The 16,548-nt window shown below is 42.3% G+C and overlaps 1 protein-coding gene across 1 annotated transcript in view; it reads left to right on the top strand.

The window, feature by feature from the left end:
- The window catches only part of LOC139441717 (B-cell receptor CD22-like), a 328,007-nt gene extending 323,031 nt beyond the window's left edge, over positions 1-4,976 (top strand). Inside the window, exons 13-14 of the mRNA XM_071222512.1 lie at positions 4,498-4,584; positions 4,864-4,976. Coding sequence (XP_071078613.1) covers positions 4,498-4,584; positions 4,864-4,976 — 200 coding nt within the window. The remainder of the gene's footprint in view (positions 1-4,497; positions 4,585-4,863) is intronic.
- Positions 4,977-16,548: the final 11,572 nt, after the last annotated feature.

Below are 16,548 nucleotides of genomic sequence, written 5' to 3'. Positions count from 1 at the left end.
AAGTGCTCAGCAAACCACTAACCATACCAAAAATTCTCCATCCATCAAAAAAAATCGACAGAGTAATCACTAAAATGCAAACAGGACACACCAACCTAAATAACCACCTAAAAAAATTTAAAAAACACACTACAGGTAACTGCCAACACTGCAAACAACTAGAAACCCCAGAACACGCACTCATCCACTGCACACACTACCTCACACATCGAACCGCATTACAAACCACCCTCAATCTAAACAAGGCTCTCACTCTAGAAGCAATACTAAACCCACAAAATAAACTAGAAAACTTCAAGGCCTTAGGCGTATTCTTAATCAAAACGGAACTAATAAAACGCATCTAAAAACACAATAACCTACCAAATCAAAATCAAATAAACAAACATCCACCATACCCAGCTCCCTTAGTTCTCCTCCCCAAACCCATCGGCATCTATTCCAAATCTCAAAATTCCCAAATTCTATATAAGCAACCCCTAAACCCCCCTCTTGGGTTGCACAGACCACTTTCGCCCCTTTCGGAAACACATTAAATGGCCTGGCCGGGCCCGTGTGCGAAATACGCATCAGTCGGAAAGGGCACGTTAAATCTCCAAAGTAAGTAAGTAAGTAAGAGTGGGTCAGTGTCACTTGTGATAAAAAGAAATCATCATCATCAGTAGCAGCAGCAGCAGCAGCAAGAATGGCTGAGACAAAGACGTGTGACGGAGACGTGGTGACGGATAGTGCAGATAGTGTGGATGTTGGAGTAAGAGTACGGATGCTGAGGATGCGTTGTCACTGCTCAGTCACACGCCATCGCACTATTATCTACGCTTTGAAAGAAGGCTCGCTTCGTTTGAGGCGTGGCCAACGCAAATGTATCAGACTGCTGAAGAGATGGCCCATGTGCTGTTTCCAATGTGGTGTGCAGCTGAGACAATGGGCGTCCCACGACGATCCTTGGGCGGCACATCACAAGTGGCCCCCAGACTGCGACTACCTCAAGCTAACCGGTCTGGTGAAACACAAGAAGAAGCTACAACTACACTATCTCTGCGAAGAGAAACAGAGGTACACGAATGACGTAGCACGGCCGGCTGCTTAGGAGGATGTTTCCCGTGTCCTGCGTTCCTGTTCAAGTTCCCGTTCAAGTTCCTGTTCAAGTTCCTGTTAAAATTATTTTATTTTCTTTGTTGGACCCACAAGTGATGCCACGTAGGGCACCCAGATGACATACCCAGATGGCAACGATCCTTGTCTTGTCATAAGCTTGGACATGATGATTCTTCTTGGACAGCAGCAGAAAAGTTTGTTTTTTCCCCAAAAGGTCCTTTTCAGGGCCACCCATCTCACCCAAAAGACAACTTTCATCCTTTGCTTTGCCAACCCAACAATCCAAAACAAAGAACCCACACCCTCCCCTAGGTCTCTTGGAGGCACACGTCTACGCGTGACACCACAATGGTACGTCTCAAAATCAAATAAATAGATATAAATATATATAAATATATAAATAGAGATACGAAGTACACCACGTGTGCATGGAGACACGAGTGAAACAACACGTGTGCATGAAAACACGTGTCACAGTACGTCTGTAGACCTACACGAGTGTCAACACCTCGGTATCATTAAATAATAATAATAATTTGAAGTACACGACACGAAGTACATCACGTGTGCAAACGTCACGCATGCGTATCGATTTTTCTCTACCCATCTCAATGCTAAATCAATGTTTTTAGTCACACACACTCACACACACACACACACATATGACACCACGTTTTGCCTGACAACACGCGTGAAACACCACGTGTGTCTTGCAACATGACGTACATCACGTAGGCATGGCATCATCATTCTATGGATCAACGTCAACGTCTGTTTGAAGACATACACACACACACACACACACAAACACACACACACACACCTACACACACACACACACACACATTCCCACGTTCATGCCTACCTATGAAGGTCCACCTTTAGCATTCAGACGACCGTCTACCTAAAAGAAAATACCAAGGCTACCCAAGAAAAAAAAAACGGATCGAAATCGGACCAATCAGAAGCCTGGGTTGTCGGCCAATCAGAGGCGGCACTCGGACCATGCTGGGCTCTGAATGGTCGAACCGGGCAGGTGCTTTCTCTCCCATGGTAATATCCATTTCCTATGGAAAAGAAACACAGGGGTCGGTCCGTTTTGGAAAACCGAGGTGCAGGCCAGGTACCGGAACGAACCAATCGGGGGCGCTGCCTGGGGAACCAACCAGGAAGCGGGGTGTCAGTGGCTTTCCTATAAAACAAGAGTGGATTCGAGTGGATCAGTGTCACTTGTAAAAAGGAATCATCATCATCATGAGCAGCAGCAGCAACAACATGAAAGAAAACTGGGATTTAGAAATTGTCTCAGTGACACAGCCTTTGTCCTCCATGGCAATGCGGCAGGTGCCAAGGGTGCCTGCCTGGCTATGCCCTTGGTACAAGGGCACGGGATGGCACTTTCAAGTTCATCTATTTCGGCACTGTCCAGTGTCCTGTCAGGAAACAGGTGTCAAGCCAAACGACGACCCTCAAACCCCCAAACCATGAACCTGCCTCCTCCTCCTCCTCCCTCCCTTCACCACCTCCCTCCCTTCACCACCACCACCACCGCCTTTTCTATTTTTAGAAAAACCAAAGAACAACAACCATGTTGATCTTGTTCACCTTTTACGACCGCTTCTCTGGGTTTTCCCCTCCCTCCTCCCCGGAAACGGATGCGACACCCTCTTGGAGGTGCACGCACCACCGGAAACGGAAACAACGCCATCTTGGAGGTGCGCGGGCCACCGGAAACGGATGCGCCGCCATCTTGGAGGCGCACGCCACCGGAAACGGAGGCGCAGCCATCTTGGAGGCGCGCGCGCCACCGGAAACGGATGTGACGCCATCTTAGAGGCACACGTCACCGGAAACGCACGCAGGTCCCATCAAGCACTGTGCAGCTCACGTGACCGGAAGTGACCGTCACATAGGTCACGTGATCCTCTCGACCAATCAGAAGCCAGGAGCGGTACTGAAGCGCTGCTCTTAACTACTGACGCCCCTCGTAACTAACAAATCCCTCAACTATCACTCATTTTAGATAGGTAGACAGAAAATTACATATGCAACATTCATTGAAAGGTTATTACTACAACTGAGGCTGTCTTCAACATTGTGATTGTGACCAAAGTTGCGCCTTATTCCCATAGGGATCGTATTCATGGGTCAGTATCAGTCTTTAAACTTGTTTACAATCAAAATAATGTCACGCGCGTTATGATATACATTCTACTATCTGGTGATTACATTAATTTATAATGCGTTTCATAACTGAATATACATTCCATGACTCATGAAGTGTTTAGTTGGCTTTATAGTGATTGTAGCTATGTTCTTATACTGAAGATATATGGGTGAAATTCACATCCACACAACCCCTAAGTCGGTGAGGTGCTCCATACATTTTGTATTCTTTTACAACATTATATAGTGTCACCTGTTTTGGTAAATATTTTTAATGTTATTTTAACCAGTGACGATGATCTGTATGAAAGGCATAAAACAGTTATATGCCCGCTTCACAAGAAAGGATTTGTTAATGATAGGCAGAACTACAGAGGAATTTCACTGGTGCCAGCTATTGGGAAAATATTTATTGAAATCCTGAAGGAAGATTACAGAAATGGTCAAATGCAGACATAACTATATAAAATATCAAATTGACTGTTTAAGTGTTTTTCGTGACTGGTGGGGACTTTCTTTAATATTAGTCTCAGATTTGTGTGTTTAAGATATTTAAAACAATTATGAAAAGTGGTTTTATAAAGGAAAACATATAAAAATTATCTCTAATTACAAATATCTTTGAATTAGTTTATTCCCAAAGCCGCATCCTCAACACTATCACAACAAGCAGTGAAAGTTTGCCAAATGATCTTCGAACTTCATAATCTATGTGTTTGACTGGAGATAAATATCGGGTCAAGATTATTTGATACAATGGTGTTACCTATCTTAACCTACGATGGAGAAATATGGGGATTTGAAACCGACTATTTCAAGTAAATTTTGTATTTACCTAAAACTGCTAATAATGCTGCTGCTCTGATGAATTGTGGCTGAAAAACTTTATACATGCCATATCTTTCAAAGCATATGACCTTTTGAATATCAAAACTTCCTCACGTACCTAATGTACGTTAAATTATGAGTTTGATTTCTTTCTTGCAAGTATGGCTTTTGTCACCATCGAGTTTATTATAATCCATGCTTTGAAAGTTTTGTAAATCTATCTAATACAAAACGTCCAACAGCATAAAATGTATCTAATTTTGTATTTCATCCTTTAAGTTATAATCGTCAGTACGCATGTGATGTGTATTTCTGATTTGCATAATGAAACACATATAGTATAATGTTCTATCCTGTAGGCCTGTGGCATTTTAAACAATTTCGGGTTGTATTCTCACATTGCAGACATCCATGATCTTAGTCAATATGCCAGGTTTGAGGAGTGTGCCGCCCAGTCATATTCCCAACTGAAGATCTACGAAAACACTAAAGGTGAGTTAATGGCTTCTAGGAACAATTGGTGACAATTAGCATGGATGAGTTCCACAAGAGACAGCATTTCTTAGTAGGATGTTCATATCTTTTTGTTGGAGACTAATACTGTCTTTGAATACAAATCAGATGACAGCAGTCAAATCATTTATATGCAATCGAATATTCCATATCAGCTATTGTAGAAGTATTCAATGTTGGTTCTGCCAACCAATACGTGATACATGTCAGTTGATTTGATAATTTGTATGGACTTTAATTAATCTGCACGTTACATAGGCCGCGTGTCACATGAGCCGGAGTATGAAGGTCTACAGGAGCGGTCACCAACCACCTACGAAGCTGTGGCATTACATACGTATGAAAACATGGACAGGAAAATGAAAGGTTAAACATTTATTCCAATCTACTGTCTTTGAATGTTTACCTATTGCAGTGTAACCTGGTGTTGGTAACCGTTTATGGTGTTATGTATACAAAAGGACGTTTGGTGGCTTGTTAATCAGATATAATAATATGCATTTATGTTTATCATTTTGAAGCGGTGTATGTTATGCAATACCTATTTACAACACTCATATGTACACACTGTTACTGAATCACACCCCAAACTATACATACACATTATTTCGTATTGCTTCCTTGACATGTACATTTTACACAAGGTAACAGTCTGGCAGAAGGAAACAGTTCTGGCGACATCGAATTGTAACGGTCTCTGTAATTACCCGTTTGGAATCGATTTTCCATTCCATCAAACTGCAAGAAGAATGATGTTTAGAAGCATAACTGAAATGTGTAAAGTAAAGCTGGTCACTGATGTGTCTATAATGTTAAATGGGAGCTATCATCTCAGCTACAACATACAGTTGTTTCACTCTGTCCAGAAGTATATCAACTACACTATAACAGATTTATGTAAATGTAAAACACCGTTCCTGCTGCTTCTCCCTGTTTGTATATACTCTGTCTTATGTACATATGTCAATGTTGTTCCCATATAACGCTTACCATGTGAATATTTTGGAAAGGTCAGCGTAAGTTGCGAAAACTGGTGCCAAATCCTTTTCTTCGTAAATAAAATATGTTCAAATCAATGGACATGTTCGTGTTTGTTAAATTGTTTACATGACTGGCACAGGTTGTAAAAGTATTCACCCATTAGATCTATGCCACTAGACCTCGCACAGTAAACCAGAGTTTGAGTAACAACGTCCATCTTCATAAGTAAGAGCAATCTTGAAGTAAAGGTGAACCATGAACAACTGCAACCTATTGATATTTAAGTGAAAGTGGTTTTACTTGTTTGGTTGTATACATCAGTAATCCCTCTCAGCACCTGAACACATTGAAATATCATAATGTACCAAGATGTCAAGTTATGTCCGTGTGAATGTAATAAAATATCCGTGCTACAATAACCCAACACTGGAACATGTCAGTTGAATAGCCTGTTCGGGGGAATTGCACAGAATGCGATGTTTAACCACACGTTGAAGTATTCGAGCTTCAATCCGTCAAACAAATATCTCGTCGTGTATCCTTCCGTGTGTGGATGAAATGATCCGACTCAGTACTGTCAACTCGCTTCAGGGACGGGTCCTTGAGTACAAAGCTATAATTTTACATTCAGCCTAGCGTACATCTCGCGCTCAGATGATCAAAGCACGGCAGTTTCTGTTTACTCACATTTGCTCCATGTCTTATCACGATAGATCATATTACGTCTACACCGTATTATCGACCAGTATTTGCAAGGCAACTCAACTATAAGTATAGGCTAATGAATCAATACGCCGAAAAGTCTTACCATCTTACATGCATGGTACTTGATTATATATATAGTTTTCAAATTGATTTACATGCATTTAAGAATGTGGTACTTGTAATCAAAATAATTATTTAGTGAGTGAGCGAATGAGTAGGGTTTTATGCCGCTTTTAGCAATACTCCAGCAATATCACGGCGGGTGACTGAAGATAGAGCCTTTATTTAGAGGACAATGGTGAACATTGAGAATGGAATGGGGCTCCTGGGTCCCGTGAGTCCACAGCGACATGATTCCATTGTTTGACATTAACTTCATTGAGGTTAAGTCTGTATATGCATGATAGGTGGCATGTCGCTTTTGGCATCAATCAGTAATCAGCAATCCTTAACTAAATAACTCCCTAACTTCATGACTGACACTGGCACAAAAGGACAAGTCAACGCATGACACTTCTATTGTGCGGTAACATTTCTATTGTATGACATTAGTGCACCACCTATCTAGTCATAACCATATAACATCTACATGTGTACATTCACTCCACATTCACCCTTAATACAATTCCAAATATACTCTTTTTAACAAAAGAAAGCAACTAGAAAATACGATTTAAATGTGAGGTGGGCTTCACGCTACCCTCATAATGTGCTGCACATTATTTGGAGTCCAAAGGCTGTTATACACTAGATAAGCAAACTGCAACGTAAGTCACACATAAACTGTATTGTTACGCGTTCATTGTTGAACATAAACACCGTTGGTATTTTGATTGAATATTTAGGTTCTAATATATCCTTCCAAACCCACTCTGTGGTTCTTGTGACCGATTAAAACCTTTTTTTCCTGCACATATCTGCCCTATCCGGTGTGTTCAGTCACCACTGTATGTACAGGATGAGATCCCATGTGTCTGCCAGCTTCCAATAAGCAACGCTATATGCATTTACATATGAATCAAGCTTATTCAGTCAATATCTTTAGTCGGTTGGGTGACAAAACCTGCGACACGAAAGTCATATAAGATATCCCCTAACTAACAATAGAGAAGGCAGTGAACTTTGACAAGGGTCATTGAAGGAATATGTCATTGTGTAAATATTTCACAATATTCAAGGACCAACCTACAATGACGTTCTAAACGCTTCGTATGCATTGTCTCCTGACCTCGCTGTGAGTGCAGAAGTGTATACGGTTTCATTGACGCAGGTCTATTGTGGCAAACAAACGTCATAACTTGGACGATCAAAACAAAACAATAAAACAATATTAATATTTGGGCTACTCATGGTGGGGTTAATTCGGAGGCATGATACATTCACCTGCAGATGGGATTAATGTTTTACTATGCTTCGAAGAGTTGTTTCCCTTTAAATTTCAACTTTGTCAAACAAAATACAACTGGTAGCCATGTCATTGGATACAATGTGGAACATTAGCAGTGACTCCTTGGTTGACGTCCATATGGTCAAGATCCGAGGATAACCCCCACCTATTCTAACGGAACAAGCAAAGAAACTGTATTTCATATACAGTTAAGTAAAAATAGATTTATTTTGAAATTGAATAATGCAGCTTTCAATACATATTCATGAAGCCATCTCTTCGAGTTTAAGGTCGTGATTCACTTCTTCCACATACTGGTTCATGCAAGGCGCACACTTTTATTGTTTGCATGAAGCTCACATTTGTAGTTTTTGAATCCGAACAGCACATAATGATATTTTTATTAATAAGGTGTTAAAATAAATGCTTTACCCTGTCTGTAAATATAACTTACGCAATGTTATGACCTAATGGAAATCAGCCTTCACGAGCCTTGGGTGTCCTGCAAACAGGTATGGCGCAGAACGAGTTGCCAGACATCTTTTGCCATTGTTTGTTAGTGTAGTAAGACTCAAAGCGTCTTGCAGGAGTAGCCAATTTGCAGAGTATATATTAAGAAGCGTTTAATATATCGTATGAAATAGGATATACCTGTAACTGAAATGATATTTGTACTTTTAATCCCGACTCTCTTGGTTTTTCAGATACTAGTATGCCTTCTTACATGCTTCAAGCTAGCATCTTATTTTAAACAACACTCCACAATTTGCCAGGTTACTTTAAATGTGTTGCGGGACAACTTAGGAATGGCCAGCAGTCCGATCTTGACCATACAGAAGGAATCGGGTTACAAAAACAAACTTTACATAATTAGAAAGATCTGGATGAGATGAATTGATCTGATGCATGTCCCAAAAGTTTATTCATGGTCATTTCCTCAATGTGTGCATTTACTGCAGAGATTTCCGTCAGAAATATTTCTTCCTCCAGAATTCTTTTTCTGCAGTAATGTCTACTATGGCATCTGTCTTTATTCTTGCCAACTGGCACAGTGATATTTGGATCAGTTCCATATAATTTAAGAACAGATCCTATGCCACTGGGTATGCATTCTGCTCAACATAAGTTATTCTTTGATACAGGTCTATTATGACAAAACTGTGTAATACCTTGGACAACCAAACTGAAACAAATACAATATAAATAGATATTCGAAAATGAATTGTTTAAGATAGTCAAAGAAGTATTTGGGCTTCTGATAAATTCCTTTGTACACACAACCAAAACCAATGGAGGCATAATACATCCAGCATTCAAAGTGAAATCATACTGAATACATACCATCAGCAATAGCAATCATAACGTTATGGTTGACACATATTTCGAATGGGAGCATTTGGACAACATGTGATCCTCTCTTCCACTGTAGATTCAAAGTAATGTTTGTGAAAGAAACTGTGTGAAGACCAACTGACATCAATAGTGTTAATATGATGTATCAAGAATAATTTTGTCCATTTACCATACACAAATGCCAGACATGTTTATTCATCTCTTTGATCTAAAAGGCCTAAATCACAATTGTAGACACACTATTTTATATAGCAACGTTTTTTTAAAGAAGGCATTTAAATTTCATGAGTTGATAACATTTAACAGTAGTATTTCTGGTTTATCATTATCGTTTATGAACGAAAGATATTCACATCTGAGAGGGGTATATTTATCACTTTATATTTTATAATGATTTTTTAGCAATCCGTACAAATGAAACTCCACATAGTAATAACAAATACCTCGCAGCGCAGTAAATTACATCAATGCATGGATTAGATATAGTATATTCAATCAATTAACTCTTACTGAAATGAAATGTTTCAAATTTTCAAAGGTGTTTTATTTATAACCTTTTACTCAATAGAAACACAAGGGACCCGCTTTTTTATTACAATGTTTCATTTCCCATACTTGTAAATGATTGAAAAGAAAAAGCAGAGAAGTCTATAAATTATTTTACTGTCGTCATAGGATCTGGTTATATGAAAAGTAAAACTAACTTGCTGGACTGACATTCTCTTTGACATTTTTGAAAAGTTTTGAATATGAAATAATGTTGATCTGTAGTGAACAAAGAGACCGAACATGCAATATATAGTCCTTGAATTTCTGAACAAAAATGTTTTGGTTTAAAGACCCAAATCGTTTCCTTTTACGGCAATAAAAAGACAAAGAGTCACAGTCACAATATTCCTTGCTTACATTTTCATATCGTACTCATCGGCAGCAGACGGAACCAGTACTTATTCATCCTTGACTATCGAAAATAGTCTGCTATGATTGTTCATTTCATATGACAATACCCGCATCATCTGATTGACGGCTACATCACTGCTTAAGCTAGTATTTATAGCGAAGTACATTTATTTCACTGACAAAAGGTTTCAAAAAGGCACAATAGTGGTCAATACGATATTGAAACTAGGTGTACTTTATCACAGTGAGTGAGTGAGTTGTGTTTAACGCCGCTGTATTCCAGTTATATCGCGGCGTGTCAGCTTAATGTGGGAGGAAAGCCCCAAGTGATGCAGGTCTCAGACGTGTACCACTTTGGTGAAACCAACGAGCACGGGTATATGGCTGACAAACCTAGAAACATAATCGGGGCGAACCGGGATTCGAACCCACAATCATAGGTTTCTGGCATGCCCAAAGGACGCAGAAATACCATGGCAGGCAACATCAGAAATGGACTTCACACATTTTAGTGAGTGAGTACCTTTTATACGCCGCTTTAGCAATATTCCAGCAATATAACAGCGGTGTACCCATGTGGGTCTTCAGCGTGAAGAGCGAACGCTTTAACCACAAGGCTCACACAAAATAGTTCCCATAGTTTTAGCCTTTGCGTTTCAAGTTACTGTTACAAGTTACTGTTACAAGTAACTCTGCTGCTATCAACTGTCAGAACACTTTCAGGATTGTCGGTGTCTCTCAGTTGATCTGCCTCCTATGCTGTGTTTGACCAGTTCATATGTACAGCCACATATGACACCTCAGTAACTGGCAGCCCTCAAGATTGTGCTGTCATTGTGTCATCATGTACACATTTCACACCAGTGTAAGATTACCCTTGTGGCTGCTGGAGTGGACAGAGGGGGACGTACTTCCCGAACATGATCAGTGTCAGTTTGATGAATGATGGCAGATTGTAGTGTAGGAGAGTACAGTCCAGTGACTCCATGTATTGGGACACAAGGGGAGACAGGGGAGCCCATGTATTAGGACACAAGAGGTCAGACACGGGGCCTCAGGTATTGCGACACACTGAGAGAGACAGAGGAACCCAGGTATTGCAACACAAGTGGTCGAATCAGGAGCCCATGTATTGGGACACAAGAGGTAAGACACGGGGCCTGAGGTATTGCGACACACTGAGATGGACACAGGAACCCAGGTATGGGAACACAAGAGGTAAGACACGGGGCCTGAGGTATTGCGACACAAGGGGTGAGAGCCCATCTCCCAAAAAGACAAAGGACAAAAGCTGTGAGTCTCCGGAGCTCATCCTTTTGGACACAAAGGGTAAGACATGGGAGCCCAGGTATTGTGACACAAGAGGTGAGGCACGGGAGCACATATATGGGGACACAAGGATAGAGACTCGGTAGCTTCCATTTTGGGACAAAAGAATCGAGACACGCGTGAAAAAACTTTGCGACAAAAAGGAATGAGACACGGGAGCATTCGGACGAAAGGGGTAAGACACGGAAGCTCAAGTATTGCGACACAAGTGGTACGAAACAGGAGCACAGGTATTGCGACAAAAGTGGTAGGAAATAGGAGCCCAGGTATTGCGACACATGTGTACGAAACAAGAGCCCAGATATTGTGACACAAGTGGTCGAATCAGGAGGCCAGGTATTGCGATACAAGTGGTACGAAACAGGAGCCCAAGTATTGCGACACAAGTGTACCAAACAGGATTCCAGGTATTGCAACACAAGTGGTCGAAACAGAAGCCAAGGTATTGCGACACAAGTGATACGAAACAGGAGCCCAGGGATTGCGACATAAGTGGCATGAAAGAGGACCTCAGGTATTGCAACACATGTATACGAGACAGGACTCAGGTATTGCGACACAAGAGGTAGGAAATAGGAGCCTAGGTATTGCTACACGAGTGGTACGAAAGAGGAACCCAGGCGTTGCAACAAAAGTGGTAGGAAACAGGGGCCCAGGTATTGCGATACAAGTGGTACGAAACAGAAGGCCCGGTATTGCGACACAAGTGGTCAAAACAGGAGCCTAGGTATTGCGATACAAGTGGTACGAAACAGGAGCCCAGCTATTGCGATACAAGTAGTATGAAACAGAAGCCCAGGTATTTCGATACAAGTTGTATGAAACAGGAGGCTAGGTATTGCGATGCGAGTGGTACGAAACAGGAGCCCATGTATTGAGATACAAGTTGTACGAAACAGAAGCCCAGGTTTTGCGATGCGAGTGGTACGAAACAGGAGCCCATATATTGAGATACAAGTTGTACGAAACAGAAGCCCAGGTATTGCGATGCGAGTGGTACGAAACAGGAGCCAAGGTATTGCGATACAAGTTGTATGAAACAGGATTCCAGGTATTGCAACACAAGTGGTCGAAACAGAAGCCAAGGTATTGCGACACAAGTGATACGAAACAGGAGCCCAGGGATTGCGACATAAGTGGCATGAAAGAGGACCTCAGGTATTGCAACACATGTATACGAGACAGGACCCAGGTATTGCGACACAAGAGGTAGGAAATAGGAGCCTAGGTATTGCTACACGAGTGGTACGAAAGAGGAACCCAGGCGTTGCAACAAAAGTGGTAGGAAACAGGGGCCCAGGTATTGCGATACAAGTGGTACGAAACAGAAGGCCCGGTATTGCGACACAAGTGGTATCAAACAGGAGCCTAGGTATTGCGATACAAGTGGTACGAAACAGGAGCCCAGGTATTGCGATGCGAGTGGTACGAAACAGGAGCCCATGTATTGAGATACAAGTTGTACGAAACAGAAGCCCAGGTATTGCGATGCGAGTGGTACAAAACAGGAGCCCAGGTATTGCGATACAAGTTGTATGAAACAGGAGGCTAGGTATTGCACCACCAGTGTACGAAACAGGAGCCCAGGTGTTGCAATACAAGTTGTACGAAACAGGAGCCCAGGTATTGCGATACAAGTAGTATAAAACAGAAGCCCAGGTATTGCAATGCAAGTGGTACGAAACATGATCCCAGGTACTGCGATACAAGTGGTAGTAAACAGAAGCCCAGGTATTGCGATACAAGTGGTACGAAACAGGAGCCCAGCTATTGCGATACAAGTGGTACGAAACAGGAGCCTAGGTATTGCGATACAAGTGGTATGAAACAGAAGCCCAGGTATTGCAACAAAAGTGGTAGGAAACAGGAGCCCAGGTATTGCGATACAAGTGGTACGAAACAGGAGCCCAGGTATTTCGATACAAGTGGTACGAAACAGGAGCGCAGGTATTGCGATACAAGTGGTATGAAACAGAAACCCAGGTATTGTGATACAAGTGGTACGAAACAGGAGCCCAGGTATTGCGATACAAGTGGTACGAAACAGAAGCCCAGGTATTGCGATACAAGTGGTACGAAACAGGAGCCCAGGTATTGCGCCACCAGTGTACGAAACAGGAGCCCATATATTGCGATGCGAGTGGTACGAAACAGGAGCCCATATATTAAGATACAAGTTGTACGAAACAAGAGCCCAGGTATTGCGATGTGAGTGGTACGAAACAGAAGCCCCGGTATTGCGATACAAGTTGTACGAAACAGGAGCCCAGGTATTGCGATACAAGTGGTACGAAACAGAAGCCCAGGTATTGCGATACAAGTGGTAGGAAACAGAAGCCGAGGTATTGCGCCACCAGTGTACGAAACAGGAGCCCAAGTATTGCGATGCGAGTGGTACGAAACAGGAGCCCATATATTAAGATACAAGTTGTACGAAACAAGAGCCCAGGTATTGCGATGTGAGTGGTACGAAACAGAAGCCCAGGTATTGCGATACAAGTTGTACGAAACAGGAGCCCAGGTATTGCGATACAAGTGGTACGAAACAGAAGCCCAGGTATTGCGATACAAGTGGTACGAAACAGGAGCCCAGGCATTGCACCACAAGGGGAGAGCCCAATAATAATAATAATAATAATAAAAATAATAATAATAATAATAATGATAACTTTTGGTGTTGTTGATTGGACGAAATAACAAAATCAGGGTTTTGACACCCTCACACCAAGAATCCTGTCAAACAATAGCTCTATCCACCATCGCTCTTCCCTCAAACGGTTATATTTACCAATCAGAGCTGGAAGGCGTGGATTCATTCATATGGAGACTCTGCACTTTTGCACACATTTATTTGTCTGATCCTCTTGTGAACCATGTCAAGACTCATGACGAAAACAAGGCATTCCACAGTTTACTTAAACGACCCAAGGGTGAGGTGAAACTGGGTTTAACGTCGCGTCCAAGATTATTGCACTTATGTAGCGACGTATTTGCCCGTGTGTGTGTGGCTGCTTGTACTTGTCCGGACTGATGCTGATGTATAGTGCGAACACTATGAGATACCATGCCGCAGTTTAACATGAATACCCCACACAGACACAGTATACTGACTCAGAGCCGACCAGTCCTTGTTTTAGTCCCTTAATGCCGAGCGCCAGACAGGATAACAACCAGTACCATCTTTTAACGTCTTTTGGTATGACGCGGCCGGGATCGAAACCCGACCTTCCGCTCTCCGGGTGGACGCTCTACCACTAGACCACGGAGGCGGTCACGAGCCAAGGGCGTGGGACATAATCTCAATGTCAGTGTTGATTTTGTTGATGGTTCTGTACTGCTGGACGGTACAGAGATAAGTGTCAACCAAGCGAAGTGCCCAGAACGACCACTGCATCGAGTTTATGTGCAGTGTGTTGAGATCAGCAACCCTGCAGAGTCCTTCGCTTGGATGAAGTAGGCTGGCCTGAAAAGTGAAACAGAAGGCTTTCTGTTTGCTGCTCAGGACCACTCACATCCCACTCGAAAACGTCAAAGTGTGATTTTGCATCCAAAAGTAAACAGGAAATGTAGATAATGCAATAAATTTAATGAAACTGGCCAACACATTGTCAGAGTATGCCCAGCTTTTGCACAAACATAGTATGTTAAGCGACATAAAGTAGTGGCTCGATCATTATTTTACCCTCTTCGCCATGCTTGTAGTTTTGACACAGGGGTCCATCCATGGTACGTAAGACCCGGAATATGTAGAGGGCGTCATAGAAAATGATAAATACAAAATTCCGTATACAGCATCAGACGTATCTAGGACAACAAACCTGATCATTTTGATAGATCCAATGAAATAATTTATATCATTGAATTTGCTGTCCTTTTTGACACTAATGTGACAGACAAGATTGAGGAAAAACATGGCAAACATGCAGCCTCGCTTTCGCAATGTCACCCTTGCATCCCAAGTACCAAGTTGTCCGACTCCCCACCTTAGGTTTGGTACCTCCCAATCTGTTGACGGACATCGGGAGGGTACCCGGGTTTGCTACCAGGAATACAGCCCTTCTGACAATCGTGGTAATGTAGAAGGCTGTCTTCACATTCTCCGAAAAGGTCTTTGGGTGTTTGACTAGGCAGCGCTTCACTGTCTGGGCTGCGTGTCGAGGGGGCAACGGCCATGAGTTGATGAAGAGCCTAACCAGCCTGACTGTGCCAGGATCACCCAAACCCTCTTTGCTGCATTTTCTGTTTTAATCTGTAAATAATAATAAATGGATATTTGTTTTGTATATTTGTTGTTTGATGCCGCACCCAGTAATATTCCAGCTATATTACGGCGGTCTATAAAAAATAATCGAGTCTGGACCAGACAATTGGGATAAGATGACATGCATTAACCAAGTCAGCGAGCCTGACCACGCGACCCCGTTAGTCACCTCTTACGGACATCTTAGTCGCCTTTAGGGGCAAGCATAGGTTGCTGAAGACCTATTCTACCCCGGATTTTCACGGGTAGGATATTTGTAATACGCTATAGTCCATCCGTGGACGCATGCTCAAAGCCCATCAAAACACCATCATTACCCCGGTCAATAGAACAGCGTGCACCAGATTTTCCTTCTCAGCTCCCTAGGAAGTATGCTATCCAAGCTGCCTATTAAGTGCTAGAAGGTTAACAGTCACATAACCATCTCAATCTTCCGTGTAGCCAGTCATTGCTGAGTTAACAGAGGCATACTTCGAAAAAAGTCACTTGCCTTAGAAGACACCACATGTGCTACATGTGCTTCGGTGTGGGGCAGGTCCGAAGGCCTTGAAACTCCGAAGTCAAGCTGTCGAAAGCTGTCACCCATGCAAGAACTCCCCGAGACTCTCGGTGATCAACTTTGCTCAACCTCGCCTGGTTTGTGACCTGCGCGCTGTACACAGGGCCACCTGGCACATAGATACAGGTCTGGTCTGTTCCTTGAATTTCCCACACGCCACACATTGTTCTGATTGAGAATTGTATGAAATAGATGTGTGGCGTATTGGAAATAAGCAACACTTGGAAACGATGTGACAGACAGGTAGTTACGTGCAGATAACAGCTCCAGGTCAATGTGCTCCGCATGATGTGTCTGAACACTACATATGATCTGTGGATATGGCTTGCGCACTTATTTATATCTCGCTGTAGCTCTGACCTACATATTGTCTCGGCTACCCGGAAGTAAAATACCACTTGAATACGTACACTTCAGGTTACAACGTCGTGTTTGTGAGAGTGTAAGACTGTCAATGTTGCAGCTATC

Source organism: Haliotis cracherodii, unplaced genomic scaffold (assembly GCF_022045235.1).
Source record: "Haliotis cracherodii isolate W230 unplaced genomic scaffold, xgHalCrac1.p SCAF_43, whole genome shotgun sequence".
Taxonomy (NCBI): domain Eukaryota; kingdom Metazoa; phylum Mollusca; class Gastropoda; order Lepetellida; family Haliotidae; genus Haliotis; species Haliotis cracherodii.
Note: the sequence above shows the minus strand (reverse complement) of the source record. Positions and strands in the feature narration are given on the sequence as shown.